Genomic DNA, 16,431 nt, shown 5'->3' with positions numbered 1-16,431 from the left:
GGTCTCAGGTCCTTAATGAGTCGTCTCGTCCAGTTTCCCGTTGTTTCTTCCGTCCACCGTTCCTGCCACGTCTGTATCGTCGCGTCTCTTTCCGTCGTTGCCGCGTCCCGTCGGGTGACGTCCGCGTCTCTTCCGTAGACCCTCTTGCGCTCGAACGCGAGAAGGTCTATGGGAATCACGCCTGCCACCACCAGAACGGCCCGTGCTGAAACCGTCCGATAGGAACAAGCGATCCTCAACGCGCTTCGTCTCTGTACCGTCGTCATTGCGTGACAGTATTTCTTAGTCTTCAGGGAGTCTGCCCAGATCTCCGCACCGTAGAGGAGGATCGAGTTCACCGTCGACATCAGAAGTCTCCGTTTCCCTGGTCTCGGTCCGTTCGTGTTTGCCATCAGGCGGCTTACGGATGCTATCCTTTCAGCAGCCTTCTGAGCCGTTCGTCGTATGTGAGGCCAGAAGGTCATCTTCGTATCCAGGGTCACCCCCAGGTATTTGACTTTCCCTCTGGACTCGATCTCGTCCGTCCCGACCGTCATGCGTAATGTCGTCGGTATTCGTCTCCTGGTGAGAAGCACCAGTTCTGTCTTTTCCGTCGCGAGTTGCAGTCCGTGGTCAGTCATCCACCGTCCGACTCGTCTCATCGTCTGGTTCAGTGTGTATTGTGCCAGATCTGGAGTTCGTTCGACTATCACTGCCGCCACGTCGTCAGCGTAAGCGACCAGGCGAACGCCGAGTGGAAGCTCCAGTCTGAGCAAGCTGTCGTATATCCCGTTCCAAAAGTCGGGTCCTAGTATGGAACCTTGAGTGACCCCCGCGGTAATCTGTCGCGTCACTTGGCCTTCGGTCGTTTCGTACGTCAGTCGTCTGTTCCGAAGGTAGTCTTCAACAACTCGGAGCAGGTAAGGCGGGACCCCGAAGTCGCCTCTCAGCGACCCTAGGATATCCACCCACCTGGCCGAATTGAAGGCGTTCTTAACGTCAAGTGTCACCAGCAGCGCGACGGATTGCGCAGCGTGGCAATGTCTGTCTGTCGACCGGAAGGACTCTACCACCTCTTGGATCGCTCCAATCGTTGATCGACCCCTCCGGAAGCCGAACTGCTGGTCAGAGAGGCCTCCGCCGTCCTGTATCGCGTCCGTAAATCGTGGTCGCAGAAGCTGTTCGTACAGTTTCCCTGTCGTGTCCAGTAAGCTCAGCGGCCGGTAGGCCGACGGCGTGCTGGGGTCACCCCTACCCTTTGGGATAAGGACTAACCTCGCCACCTTCCACCGGTCGCTGAATGTCCCTGTCGTAAGGCACGTGTTGTAGAGGTCGAGAAGTATCTCCGGCCTCAGGCTCGCCATCAGCCGAAGAACCTCCGCCGGTACCCCGTCCGGTCCTGGCGCCTTACCCCTCGTCATTGCTTTGGTCGCTCCGACGAGCTCCTCGGCGGTGAAGACGGGGGGCGCCGCCGTCTCGTCGTCGTTCGTCGCGTCCGTACGCGTCGGGTGCGTCGGGAACAGTCCGTCGACGATCCGTCGTGCGGTTTCAGCATCCTTGAGTTCTGGCGGGATCCGGGCCCCCAGCCTACCGCTCACAATCTTGTAACCGGCACCCCAGGGGTCGCGGTCCACCTCCTCGCAGAGCTTCTTCCAGCATCGCGTCTTGCTGTCTCTGATGGCGTACGTCAGTCGTTTCCGTTCAGTCTTGTACTCGGCCTGATGGGTTTCCCTTTCGGGTCTCCCTCCAGCCGTCGTAACCCATTGTCGTTTTGCCAGGCAACTCTTCCGCAGCTCGGCTATCTCGTCCGTCCACCAATATTGTGGTGGTCTGTTACGTCCGTACCGTCGTTTTGGCATTGTGCTGTCGCACAGCCGCGTCGTCAGTTTGGCCGTCTCGTCCGCTAGTCTTTCCGCCCTTTGCCGGCCAGTCAGCTCTGGGGGGACGCCAGCTCCGCCGAGAACTTCAGTCCGTCGAGTTTGTCTACGTTCCACCGCGGGGGGTGCCGGGTCCTCGTCCGTGTCGTCCTTGTCTCTCCTGCCACTTCAAAGGCGATGTACTGATGATCGCTGGCCGTGTAGCCCTCGAGCACCCGCCACCGCCCTATCCGTGGCGGAGTTCTGTCCGTCGTCATCGTTACGTCCGGGATGGAGTCTCCAAATCCCGGCCGTCTGTACGTTGGTACGTCTCCCGTGTTCGCCACAACTAGGTCCAGCCTTGCGGCCATCTCCAGCAGCAGCCGTCCGCGTCTGTTCGTTGCCGTCATGCCCCACTCGACCGCCCTCGCGTTGAGGTCCCCCGCGACCACGAGGTCCCCGGGCAGGTCCCTGAGTCCGTCCTCGAGGAAAGCAACCTTCGCCCGGAACTCCGCCGCAGCGCAGTTTGGGGTCAGGTAGACGCTGACGTAAGTGACAGCGCCCACCCTAGCCCAGACGTAGTCGTCCCCGACACCACGAGCGGTTATCCGGGCTCGGGCAGCGCCCCTTACCCAGATAGCCGCTGTCTTGGTCTCGTTTGTAATCCAATCCTGTGTTTGTCGCACCCTGTGCGGCTCGCACAGGGTCAGAATGTCGGCGTCGTGTTCGTCTGCTATCTGTGGTAGTAGCATGTCTGCTGTCCTACTACGGTTCAGGTTGCCCTGAACTATCCTGTCCGTCTTCCGGCCTGCTTCTTGCACTCCTCCAGCGCAACCCGGTACACCGCGCACCTCCCGGAGCTCGCGGCATGCGCCGCATCGCCGTGTCCCGCCTCGGCGCACAGTGGGCAGGCCGGTCTGTTTTTACAGTCCGTGGCGTAATGTCCTGTCTCGCCACATTTCCTGCAGCACTTCGTCCGGTCTGTATTTTTGCATTTTGACTTCGTGTGCCCGTATCCTAGGCACTTGTGGCATTTCGTCACCGTCAGTCGTGGTCGGACGCGGCAAGCTACCCATCCAATCCCGATCCGTTCCCGGCCGAGCAGCGCTCTGGCTTCCTGCGACTCTAGGTCGCATACGGCCATAAACTGCTCCGCCCGGTTCGGACCGAAGATATGGACCCCAAAGTCCGCGTCTCGTCCCGTCACCCGTCGCAGTGCCTGTATTACGTCGTTTCTCGTCGTGACACAGTCAAGATCCATGATCTCCAGTTGAGCCCTGGAGGTCCCGGTCCTGACGTTGCCTGCGTCGCCGACCGCGTCCTGCAGGACGCGTCGGAAGTCGTCTCGTCCGTTGGCGTCTGTCTTTATCTTCAGGAGACACAGACCATTCTTCGTCTTCCTGAGAGTCGTCACTTTAACGTGACTCTTCGCAGGGTCGACCGTGGTCCGTATCTTCCAGACGATGTCAGAGTACTTCGTGTCGTTCCCGGGTTTGACGAGCACCGCCGTCCCCCAGTGTTTGGGAGCTGCTCTGCGCCCCTCAGCCCCGGCCGTCGTGTCCGTTGTCGCGTTCGTCTCGTCCGTCCGCGTCTTCCGTTTCTTTTTTTCCTTGTTTTTCCTTGTGACTGTCTGCCAGTCAGCGACCGGTTCCACAACCGTTGCCCTCTTCTGAGAGGATTCCGGAGTGGTTCCAGTCGCCTCCCGTTTCCGTTTCGTCCGCGGAGTGTTTTGTGTCCGTTGGTCAGTCTCAACGTCCGTCTCCGTCGTCTCGTTGTCCGTCTTGTGGTCTTTCGGGGCTGCTTTAGCGCGCCTGTTAAGCGCAACGTCGGCAGCCTCGAGAATAGTCTTTATGCCTAGTTTGACGGACATACTCATGTTTTTTTGGATGGCCGCTGCCTCGGCCATCCTTGTCGCCGTACTGTGGATCAGTGACAATAGGTCCGTTAGGTCCATATTGTCTGTGATTCGTGTCTTCGTGCCGATCGTGGATACAGCGGAAGCGCAACTCGCTCCGCTGCCCTCGCTCGACACGCTGTCCGTCCTGTCTCGTCGTTGGTATCCCAGTATCGTCCTGTCCGCTGTTCCAGTTTTCGTGTCCGCTGTCTTTGTTGCCGTCTTTGTCACCTGGTCCTTGCACAATTTGCGGCCCTCAGAATCCGTGCCGCTGCCATGGGCCACCGGGGCTTTCACCCGATCGGAACCCAGGGTGGATTTCCCCTGTGCTGAGGCTACCACCCGAGGTATATCGTTGTTTACCTTGTGCATTTCCATGAAAGTTCCTAAGTGCTACGGGTCTCTCGGGGGCGCGACTCCCCGTACCGCGCCGGAACATAGCACGGCCCCTGAGGTCGCCTCGGGGGCCTTCCGTCGGACTTGTGCCGACTTCCGTCCCCTCCGACTTACTAGAAAACCCCGGGGTCGTCACTTCCCGAGCAGACCAGGTTTTTACGCCCAATCTGCCTCCTGAGGCCGCCTCGGGGGCCATCCGTTGGGCCTGTGCCAACTTCAGTCTCACTTGACTTACTCGATGTACGCGGGGTCGTCACTTCTTGAACGGAGGATTTAACCCCCCCGCCACCTGCGGTAATTATTATTGTTGTTGTTATTATGACAATTAATAATATCATTATTTAAAGGCCTTTGATCACGGCAGGCGATGGTGGAGGTGCCCCCTGTCACTAGGATCAGGCGCTATCGACGCCGCCTGCAGCCCCTCTCTACTGTCTAGGAGGACCTCGTCCCTGCGGTGGTGGTGGCAGCGGTGGCGGCGGCGGCGGTGGCAGCGGTGGCGGCGGTGGTGGCGGTGGCGGCGGTGGCGGCGATGGCGGTGGTGGCGGTGGTGGCGCTGGTGGCGGAAGACGGACAGGATAGTTCAGGGTAACCTGAACCGCAGTAGGACAGCAGACATGCTACTACCACAGATAGCAGACGAACACGACGCCGACATTCTGATCCTGTGCAAGCCGTACAGGGTGCGACAAATGCAGGATTGGATTACGAACGAGACCAAGACGGCGGCTATCTGGGTGAGGGGCGCTGCCCGAGCCCGGATAACCGCTCGTGGCGTCGGGGACGACTACATCTGGGCTAGGGTGGGCGCCGTCACTTACGTCAGCGTCTACCTGACCCCAAACTGCGCTGCGGCGGTGTTCCGGGCGAAGGTTGCGCTCCTCGAGGACGGACTCAGGTCGAGTGGGGCATGAAGGTAACGAACAGACGCGGACGGCTGCTGCTGGAGATGGCCGCAAGGCTGGACGTAGTGGTGGCAAACACAGGAGACGTACGAACGTACACACGGCCGGGATTTGGAGACTCCATCCCGGACGTAATGATGTCGACGGACAGAACTCTGCCATGAATAGGGCGGTGGCGGGTGCTCGAGGGCTACGCGGCCAGCGATCATCAGTGCATCGCCTTCGAAGTATCAGGAGAGACAAGGACGACACGGACGAGGACCCAGCACTCCCCGCGGTGGAACGTAGTCAAACTCGACGTACTGAAGTTCTCGGCGGAGCTGGCGGCAGCGCCGGCCCCAATTACCGACGTCCCCCCCAAGCTGACTGGCCGGCAAAGGGCGGAAAGACTAGCAGACGAGACGGCCAAACTGACGACGCGGCTGTGCGACAGCACAATGCCAAAACGACAGCACGGACGTAACAGACCACCACAATACTGGTGGACAAACGACGACAGGTTACGAGGGCTGGAGGGAGACCCGAGAGAGAAACCCTTCGGGCCGAGTACAAGACTAAACGAAAACGACTGACGTACGCCATCAGAGACAGCAGGACGCGATGTTGGAAGAAGCTCTGCGAGGAGGTGGATCGCGACCCCTGGGGTGCCGGTTACAAGATTGTGACCGGTAGGCTGGGGGCTCGGATCCCGCCAGAACTCAAGGATGCTGAAATCGCACGACGGATCGTCGACGGACTGTTCCCGACGCACCCGACGCGTACGGACGCGACGAACGACGACGAGACGGCGGCGCCCCCCGTCTTCACCGCCGAGGAGCTCGTCGGAGCGACCAAAGCAATGAAGAGGGGTAAGGCGCCAGGACCGGACGGGGTACCGGCGGAGGTTTTTCGGCTGATGGCGAGCCTGAGGCCGGAGATACTTCTCGACCTCTACAACACGTGCCTTACGACAGGGACATTCAGCGACCGGTGGAACGTGGCGAGGTTGGTCCTTATCCCAAAGGGTAGGGGTGACCCCAGCACGCCGTCGGCCTACCGGCCGCTGAGCTTACTGGACACGACAGGGAAACTGTACGAACAGCTTCTGCGACCACGACTTACGGACGCGATACAGGACGGCGGAGGCCTCTCTGACCAGCAGTTCGGCTTCCGGAGGGGTCGATCAACGATTGGAGCGATCCAACAGGTGGTTGACTCCTTCCGGTCGACAGACAGACATTGCCACGCTGTGCGACCCGTCGCGCTGCTGGTGACATTTGACGTTAAGAACGCCTTCAATTTGGCCAGGTGGGTGGATATCCTAGGGTCGCTGAGAGGCGACTTCGGGGTCCCGCCTTACTTGCTCCGAGTTGTTGAAGACTACCTTCGGAACAGACGACTGACGTACGAAACGACCGAAGGCCAAGTGATGCGACAGATTACCGCGGGGGTTGCTCAAGGTTCCATACTAGGACCCGACTTCTGGAACGGGATATACGACAGCCTGCTCAGACTGGAGCTCCCACTCGGCGTTCGCCTGGTCGCTTACGCTGACGACGTGGCGGCAGTGACAGTCGAGCGAACTCCAGATCTGGCACAATACACACTGAACCAGACGATGAGACGAGTCGGACGGTGGATGACTGACCACGGACTGCAACTCGCGACGGAAAAGACAGAACTGGTGCTTCTCACCAGGAGACGAATACCGACGACATTACGCATGACGGTCGGGACGGACGAGATCGAGTCCAGAGGGAAAGTCAAATACCTGGGGGTGACCCTGGATACGAAGATGACCTTCTGGCCTCACATACGACGAACGGCTCAGAAGGCTGCTGAAAGGATAGCATCCGTAAGCCGCCTGATGGCAAACACGAACGGACCGAGACCAGGGAAACGGAGACTTCTGATGTCGACGGTGAACTCGATCCTCCTCTACGGTGCGGAGATCTGGGCAGACTCCCTGAAGACTAAGAAATACTGTCACGCAATGACGACGGTACAGAGACGAAGCGCGTTGAGGATCGCTTGTTCCTATCGGACGGTTTCAGCACGGGCCGTTCTGGTGGTGGCAGGCGTGATTCCCATAGACCTTCTCGCGTTCGAGCGCAAGAGGGTCTACGGAAGAGACGCGGACGTCACCCGACGGGACGCGGCAACGACGGAAAGAGACGCGACGATACAGACGTGGCAGGAACGGTGGACGGAAGAAACAACGGGAAACTGGACGAGACGACTCATTAAGGACCTGAGACCGTGGATCCAGAGGGGGTTTGAGGATGTGAATTTTTACGTCACCCAGCTTCTGACGGGCCATGGCTACTTCAGACGATACTTACACAACCTGAACCGAGTACGGACGCCTAACTGTACGTACTGCGGACACGAACGAGACGACGCGGAACACACGTTCTTCGAATGTGACCGCTGGACAGAACTGCGACAGAGACTGGAGACGGTCGTGGGAGGCATCACTCCCGACAACATTGTCGGGGTGATGCTCCATAGTACAGAAAGGTGGCAACTTGTTGCCACCTACACAGAGACAATTCTACGACGTAAGAACGCGGACGGCTGCCTGACGTAACGTAACTGACGGACTGCCTGCACGGGACGGACGGACGGACAGACTGACAAAACACACCGACAGAGCTCCCAGCTAGAAGTAATATCACCATAGTTCCTGGCTGGGAGCGTTGCACAGAAGGTGGCGGTTTAGTGGGTAGGCTACCCTGGAGTCCCACATCCGCGCTAGCCCGTATGACTGGCGCGAATCCGTAACTTGGATTCCGCAACTCCTCGGAAAAAAAAAAAAAAAAAAAAAAAAATAATAATAATAATAATAATAATGATAATGATAATAATAATAATGATAAAAATAATGACAATATGCAATTTTGTCACACGATTATTACACATTTTATTTTTTGGAAAACCTTTTTTCATTTTCTGAAAACTTTTCTCGTGGTGAACGAATAAATATCAATAAGTGCTTGATATATTAATAATAATAAATGAATAATTAGTAAGTATATGAATTTACATTTTCAAATCCATTAAATTTCGTATTGATGGTGAAACGTTTCCGCCCGATGGTGGGTCGTCCGAGGCGTCAAACATCAAATATTTACATCAATTCTACGTCCACAGTTTTATCATACAGCTATTGGGGGGCTGGGACAAACCCCCAAGATACGGTGTCGGTCTGTCCGGGTATCAATTGCCGCTTGTCATCCTGCCAACTCAGAGCCAATTTTTTTTGTACGATCGTGCTTACTTCGTGTTTTTTGCTGCGTATTAAAGACTGTGGAAGAGTCAACTCTTGGTAAGCCGTCAGACAGCGCTTATAATCATCAAACGTGATGCTATTCATCGATGAATTTCTTACACCCTTGGCGCGCTTACTCACTTTTACGCCACTGTCATATTTTTCCTCATCCTCACCCACCGTAGTAAACTTGTACAGCTTTGCTCGCAGTCACACAAACTATGTCATAATTTTACCGTTATTTCCATTCTTCATTAACCCTAGTCGTTTCTTGTTTCTGAGGGGAATACCACACACATTGTCGGGCGGATAGTCCGAGGTATCAAACATTGTATCTACATCACGTTTGATGATATCGTAGATATTAGGCACACTGAATTGATAATTAAGGCTGTCTGTGTCGGTATACATCAATATAGCTTGTTTGTTCGAAAAGTTGGTTTTAATATAATTATAGTGGAAATCGTAGAGAAATATTTCTGACAGATCTAGAACTGATGCGCCAACGTAAATAGGTTTGGCGAAGTGAACTTCGACACGATTCATTTCAATGATAACCATATCAGTGCCAAATACGGTGCAGCTGTGAAAGTTTGCTCGGGCAATAAGCATTCTCGCACCACCTCTTCCCTCCCATTTTGTGACCAATTCAACATCTTTATGATTTCGCACATTCTCCATAGTCTTGCCGAACACAGCGTTGTTCATTAGTTTATACAAGTTTTTCTCAAATTCAGTTCTAGACTGCTCACACATGTCTGTGTTGAGAGTGATGTACGGCTCGAGCCGTGGAGATTGTGCAAAATTCAAAATTCTATGCACTTTCGTTAATTTCAATTCTAAACTCAAACACTGTTTCAAATTTCTATAGTGCAATATATATTTTGTTTTGGGGTGAAGGGTGGTCGCGAGTTTGGCATTTTTACCACCTGGAGGAGTAAAATGTTCGGGGCAAAGAGATGAGTCTTGGTGATCCTCGTGGAGTTTCACAGGATAGTCCAAATCTATCTCCAGAAAGTAACCGATCGGCGAATCGTCCGGATGGTTTGTTATATCGATGTGCTGATACTCCCACCCAAACGAACCGATTGGTAAATGCACGCTCATAGCTGCACCGTACAGGTTATTCACGTCAAAATACGTGAGATACGATTCGGCTTTGTTTAGATCAAAATCTGTTCCCATGAATCTATTATTGGCCCGAGCGTGCCCATTAGAACATTGTGCTACGCCGCGTCAAATGGCTCTTTCGATAAATAACAACATTTCAGGGTTGTCTAAAAGTTGCAAATTTACATTAGTATGCTTGAGCATCGCGTTGAAGGCAAGTCCCGGTGCAGTGTAGTAGTGCAACGGATCTAAATCGTATGTTTTGAAGCAGCTAGCGCGAAAATTTTCTAAAATATCGGCAAGCAAAAGAACATCGGTCTTCAAATATAAATCTGAATAGTCCCCCAATGACTCTAAATGAAATTCCCTCCAAACAGTTTTTACGTGCTCGTAATCGGTGTCTGAAATATTTGCATCGCAGAGGTGCGAGTAGAAATGCTTCTTTGCAGGTAATCGCGGTTCATCGAATTTCCCCCAACAATCGACGTATTCATAGGGAAAAACGCCTTTGCGGGTCATCAAACTGAACTGAGTCGGGTTATTATAAAATTTGCGTGTTATGCGTTTATAGGTATCGGTCAAATATGTGGAAAGTTTATCGATGCTGCTAGCCATAAATCGGAACGAATCGATGAATCTCAAGTGCATCATTGTTCCATCGACGCGTTTCGTAAAGGATATATATTTTTCCTTATTTATGGGTAGTAGTGTTATTTTACCAGGAAAAGTTGGCGCGAGGGATTTTATTAAAAAGTGAGAATCGTAACCGGACAAATTGTGGAAAACTATTGGAATTGTGTGCGACTCTCTGAAATTCAAATTACACCGATTATGAGCAGGACCATGATATTTACCCGTGAAGTGACAGTGATCGTAACACTTTTTCTCTTCAGGGGTAAACGGTTTTTCGCAAATATAACAATTCTTTGCGCGCATGTGACGATCGCGTTGCACTTGAGTGAGAGACTTCATCGGAATTATGTTTTTGATGCGTGACTCTACTTGAATTGATAAATCCATAAGCTGTTTCATAAACCAATCTATGCAATCGACACCGCGTTCACCGTGAAACTCCGATAAAGTCTCATCGTACGCGCAATGTACATAGTACGCTACACTGTGCGGGATATGCTTTTGAATTTCACAAGTCTTACGAGTTTCAAATTCATCTACAGGTTCAGGGATTAATATACATTCGAGATCGGCGTATACGACAAATGGAACGGTGCCTTTGTTTTGAAAATTGGAAAATACTAAATCTTGACACTTGGGAAACTCCATGCGTACTTTATTTAGCATAATACAATCTTGTCGATGATTGTCGTAGACGTGTTCTACGCTAAAGTGGCACAAACAATTGTCACATAAAAACAGTCGACCATCATGATTAGACAATTGTTTGCTAACCAGTCGGGAAAGATCTTCAATCCAAGCAAAGTGGAATCTCGGTGCAAACTCACCAGTCATATCGTCTTTCGGATTGCTCTCAATCATTAGAAGATAGATCGTGTCAATGTTTATGCTATGCAAATTTTTACTCAAATAAATTGGCACGATGACGCTTTTATTTGATTTTGCATGATGCGAAAAAGTTTGAGATTCTATACCATTTCCATTGATGCGCAAATTATACAATCTCTCAAGCTTTCTCACATCATGTAGAGTAGCAGGGAATTTGATACCTGTACAGTCCAACTCGGAAATATGGCGACGATAGTTGTGAGTCCTATCGGTGTTGATCTTGCCCGGGTGAAGGGCTGCTATGTCGGACCAGAAAAGACATCTTTCGACCTTGTTCCTCACGTTCACCACCGCTTTCTTCCATTGAATGTCTTATGGCAGCTCGATGAATGTTGAAGCTCCCGCGGCGAGAGGCTGATAGCGATTGATATTCACAGCGATGTTGAGGATCTCAATCATACACCAGCCGGAATCACGTTGCTCGAAATCTTTTACCTTTGATAGCAGATCACCCCGTGCACGTGTAAGCCAACCATTCATATCGCTCGATGGGAGAAGAATCGCTACGTTGGAGGTGTTGAAACTCTTAACTTCGGTGGAGATCTCTTCGTGCATGGCATTTTCGAATTTGCACGATAATATGAGGTCAACCTTCACATTTCCCTCCTCGCGCAGTATCAGCTCCAACTTCTCGGTGACGACGCGCTGCACATCGTACAGAAAGGCGTCCAAATTTTTGTGACGGAGATTTGTGACAACCCCCGTTCTGATTCGGCTGTTAAAAACACTATTCACATCGTCCTACTGTACACCCGCAGGAGTACCGATATTTTCACCCGTCACCACTGTGCGCTGCTGCAACTGTTTGATCTTTGTCACCCAAGATTCAGGAGTGCGATCATATGTTGGATCCGTATTTTCGCACCAACAGTCGTTCCTCGTTGCATAGAAATATCCCGTAGAACTTGGATATTCGCAATTCCAATATCAGCCCAATGATTGATGACAGCGTCATTATCTTCTCCGGGTGGTTGCTCTCTCAGCAAATTGTACATCCCCTCCATCTTCCGCACAAGTCCCATATACGCTTCGACAGTCATAACTTTAACGGTTATAGGCAACAATTGTATGTCAGAGAAATGAAAATTATAGGCTTTTTACTTGCACGTATCGTGTAAGACTGATGAGTCTGCATCGGATGCGTTGAGCCTATATACAGGATGTCCTTAAATTGGGGGACACGGACCAGCCAGCGTAATACCTGACTGAAATGCAACCGAGCATTTCTTTACCGGAAGCTCGTCCGACGCATAGTTTTTGAATTATAATCGATAGCGCTAGGCCAATCAGAGTGCACCATTTTATCTGGATTTGCCGCCACGGAAATAGCTCTTTTGTTCGTCTGGGTGAATTATTATTATTCGTTGACGAATTGAATATCGGCACCTCCCCTCTCTCGCTGTTGTACCCCTTCTTGAGCGCTGACCTCGGTATTGTTGCCGCGGCACACGCTGCCGGCCGCACACCCACGGACGCACACTCGTGTGTGTGAAAATAAGCGAATGCCCAGCTACACAATACTACGAAACTCACATCTACGAGTGAAAATAAAAATAAATCTCGAAATAAATCAGCGGATTCAAGATTTAATGTTATAAAACACTTCCAATCATCGATGTATGCATAAAACTAGAGATTTTAGATGATTGATATGCCGTTAGGGTTCATAATTAGTCATTCAATCAATCTGAATTATGCTTTCCGAACATTTTTTTGTGTCTTTGCAACATAACTTTTCCACTAGTTTGAAATTCATCATTGACATCCGATTTTTCAATAATGCGAGGGAAAAATAACTCGCTGAATTGACGTGTCAATAGGTTTGTAAATCAATTACAATTCACCTGAGTTAACACAAAATAACTGAGTAAATGAGAATTCACTGAATCACTAAAAATGATAACTGAAATCATTGGAATTATTTGAGATATAACTGAATTAGGAAGAGTTGTGATAAGTCAAGTTACTTTGAATAACTTTAGATCCGTGCCAAAATTTTATGTTTGGAGAGAAAACCAATTAAATTCAAATAAAAAAGGAATTTTAAATCAAGAAGAAGAAAATTTTCAAATACCTGAATTCAAATGAAGCAATTTGAATTTAATAAATCTATCCGAATTTGAGGAAAAATAATAATTATTATTTGGACCAGAAAAATGAAGTCAAATTACATGAATAAAGTCAATTAATTCAACTCAAAAAAATATGGTGTCATTCAAATTCCCAGTTATTCCCTCGTCGATTCAATGTGGGTCTGGAGTGGCAAGTAACGTTGAAATCGTTGAGATCAATGCTAGTGATGGCCACTTATCTGAGAATAATCAATGTATCGATTAATCGACTTCAACAAAATAATCGAACACGGCTCGATTGAATTGACAAAAATTAATCGATTTGGTAAATTTCTGCGTGTAGTCATAATATCAGAAGAGATATTTTGATAATTCATAGTCTTATTCAAAATATTTTTAAGTTTGATAAATTTTGAGTAATTAATACTTAAACCACATACATCGATACTGTATTGCATCGTTCGTATGAGTAAACAAGCGGCTTGAGGCTGACCGTGAGCCAGCGCTCGAACGTCCCGTTTTCACACTGCAAATTCAAGGTTCATGGAACAAATAAATATTAATATCCAATTCCAATTTTCCAACTACGAATTCAGAGTCGTGATTGACGATTCAAAAGCCCTCGCATATCATATTACATAAAAAAATATTACGATTTTTTTCATTTTGAACCACTAATAATGGATCGACCATCATAAATTTTGGAAATCTGACCTTGGATCGGTTACTGATGACCGGAAAAATCTCCATTTTCCAATTTCCACCAAAATCCGAATATTTTAAGATTTTTTTTCACCATGTGAGTTCGCCATTTCGAATTTTTCAAATCTAACCCCAGATTCGTGATCAGCGACCCCAAAATCCTCATGGTACCAATTTTCATTCAAATCCGTGAATCCATTCTCAATAATATGTAAATTTCCTTTTTTAAAAATTACCTCAATCAAAGACCCATCCGATGAGGGGGGATACCAACAAGATTTTTCATAGAAAAAAGAACATCCAAACATCGAATTTAAAAGCGAAAAGCGATGAGTCTCAGTATCCCTTCGTGCTTTTGCAGCCTATTTTGCGACGAAAAATGTATTTTATAGCCAGACAAATTAATGCTCGAATTAAATGGGATTTCGTAATTTCGACAATGCTTCATTTTACATGGAAACATCTTTTCTTATACCCGGATATTGCCAAATTTTCGAAAGAAATTTCGATTATGTAGACAGAGAGAAGCATTTTAGGGCATAATATTCTTTCACGGCAAAGAAGGAATGAATTCAAAGACACGAAAATTTAGATAAACCAACTGACTGATAAGTGAGTTATACTATACATTATTTCACTGAATAAATTATTGATAAGTCGGAAAAGGTTAATTTTGCTAAATTCATGTTACATAGATTTATTTGCACTGTTTTCGGCAACACTCAATTGTTCCATAAATCAGTTTACGGCGCTACAAATGTTATTGGATAAAAAAAATTCTCATGTTTTTCCCATTAGAAGTCACAAAAAATCAATGCACTCCAATTTCAGAAACATAATTTCAATCATGTACCATGATTCTGTGTTATTATTACTAGGAAATGAGAAACATCGTACGGCACTCTGTTTTGTTTTCGGTGTTGACAACTAATCGTTCCATTCAGTATTGATTTGCGGCTTCGAAAATGCGGCTTTTCGCTTATTCCTAGGGCAGCAATTTCTCCTGCAACATTCGACCAGCTGACCGATAACTTTTCGACCGACGTCCGGAGTAGCCGTTGTCGTTACCTTCACGATTTTTTTCTCCAGGGCTTCTTAGAAATAAGGTGGATCCTTGTATGTACTTCTGAGTCATGCTCTACACGAAAGAATTCAACGGATTAACATCCGCTGATCGTAGTGGCCAAGCGATCGGCGTCTACGGCGTATCTTATACCTCTCCTGAAATCTGTCGTTCACAAATTACCATGATCAACGAATATCTGTGCTCTACGTTTAAGTAGACGATTATTCAGCAGATCTGGAAGCTTGATTTTCAGAAACTTCAGGTAAGTTCTTTAATACCATCTTGCGCGTAAAAAGCAGAGACCAATCTGTCGTACGAATAACCCCGCATTGATTGAATGTATAATCAATCCATAATGCTCGTTGAATCATTGATTGGTCAAATATTCCATATGAATTTTTCCGAACAGTCATAAAACAGGTCTCCACTTATGAAGTTCAAAATCAAGCCAATGTGATGATAGCAATTTATGTCTGTATTGAAGAACTATTAAGCAAGCTTTTGTAACAGATCCATTTGTTACTATAAAATAAATACTCATGAACTTATCTTTCTTTCTTTATTGGTCGTTTTACATTGTTGAGTCGGCCCCGGGTTCCTTTATACTTGATGCTTCCCTCACAGGGTTCGTCGCTTTTAACGTAAACGTAAAATATGCTCGTTCGAAGGGATACACGATGATATACATTAAATCAGACAATGTTGCGTTACCAAGCTTATATGTCTTATTCCTGGACCGGCGGGTGACCGACTGACTCTTACCACGGCTCTCTACTAAGCCGTCACACTTTCCAACTCGTCATCCAACATGCTGCAAAAACACATTGATAATCCATCGAACTTCATGGCTCGACTTACGAACATTGCGTGGATTTCATTTGGCCCAGTGATAAACGTTGTGGACGTTTAACATTCCGTCCAGATCGAAATTCTACTTACGTGCAAACAAGATATGAAACATGAACAGCGGTTCCGCTTTATGCTGCTGTAATGCGTTGTCGCAAGAATTTATTCTTTCCGCATGGTCTGACCCATACAGTGATTGAACCTTTGCCAAGAATGGAAGACTAACTGATTAAACCCAGATTATTCAGAAATAATTCTTCAAGTACTACTTTCCGGGTAGCTAAGAATCTCAAATGAAGCTGATTGGCCGCGAATTCAAAGTTGCAGTGCACAGAAAAAAGAAGAATGGAAAATTCACAGTTTTTGATGTAACGTAGCACTTCGAAAGCTAACTTGAAAAATCAAAGTTTCAGGTGTAAATTTTGCATTTTCTGTCGAAATTACATATTAAAAATGTGAGATTACATTTGTAACTGTAAGAATTCATTTTTAAAATTGAATTCATAAAAATGTTATCTCAAACTGTAATTTTTCCATTTTTATTTACGAAGCGCCACTTATTACAATTGTAATTTTTCCATTTTTTCCGTGTAGTTACTCATGATTCAGATCATAGATTAACGACTTTCAGACATTTTCAATATTATGCTGCTGAAATAAGTTCAAAGTCTTTCGTTTTCAATCGAATTCGTATCTATTTTACACCCGTTGTGTACGGAAAGTAATACGGCTGCATAGCAACTCGAGAGTCAATTGTTATAAACAACGCGCTTTGACTGGCAACTGGCAAATTTTGCTCATATTGTCTTCAGCATCGCTCGAGTACAATTGTCT

At 48.3% G+C, this 16,431-nt stretch overlaps 1 protein-coding gene across 1 annotated transcript; it reads right to left on the bottom strand.

Moving 5' to 3' along the window:
• Nucleotides 1-1,909: 1,909 nt before the first annotated feature.
• LOC124293000 lies at nucleotides 1,910-2,587 on the bottom strand. The gene has a single exon (XM_046731893.1). It carries the CDS (start codon nucleotides 2,585-2,587, stop codon nucleotides 1,910-1,912), a length of 678 nt encoding a protein of 225 aa, XP_046587849.1.
• Nucleotides 2,588-16,431: the final 13,844 nt, after the last annotated feature.

This window comes from Neodiprion lecontei, chromosome 2 (assembly GCF_021901455.1).
Source record: "Neodiprion lecontei isolate iyNeoLeco1 chromosome 2, iyNeoLeco1.1, whole genome shotgun sequence".
NCBI lineage: Eukaryota > Metazoa > Arthropoda > Insecta > Hymenoptera > Diprionidae > Neodiprion > Neodiprion lecontei.
This window is presented reverse-complemented; position numbering and strand designations above follow the sequence as displayed.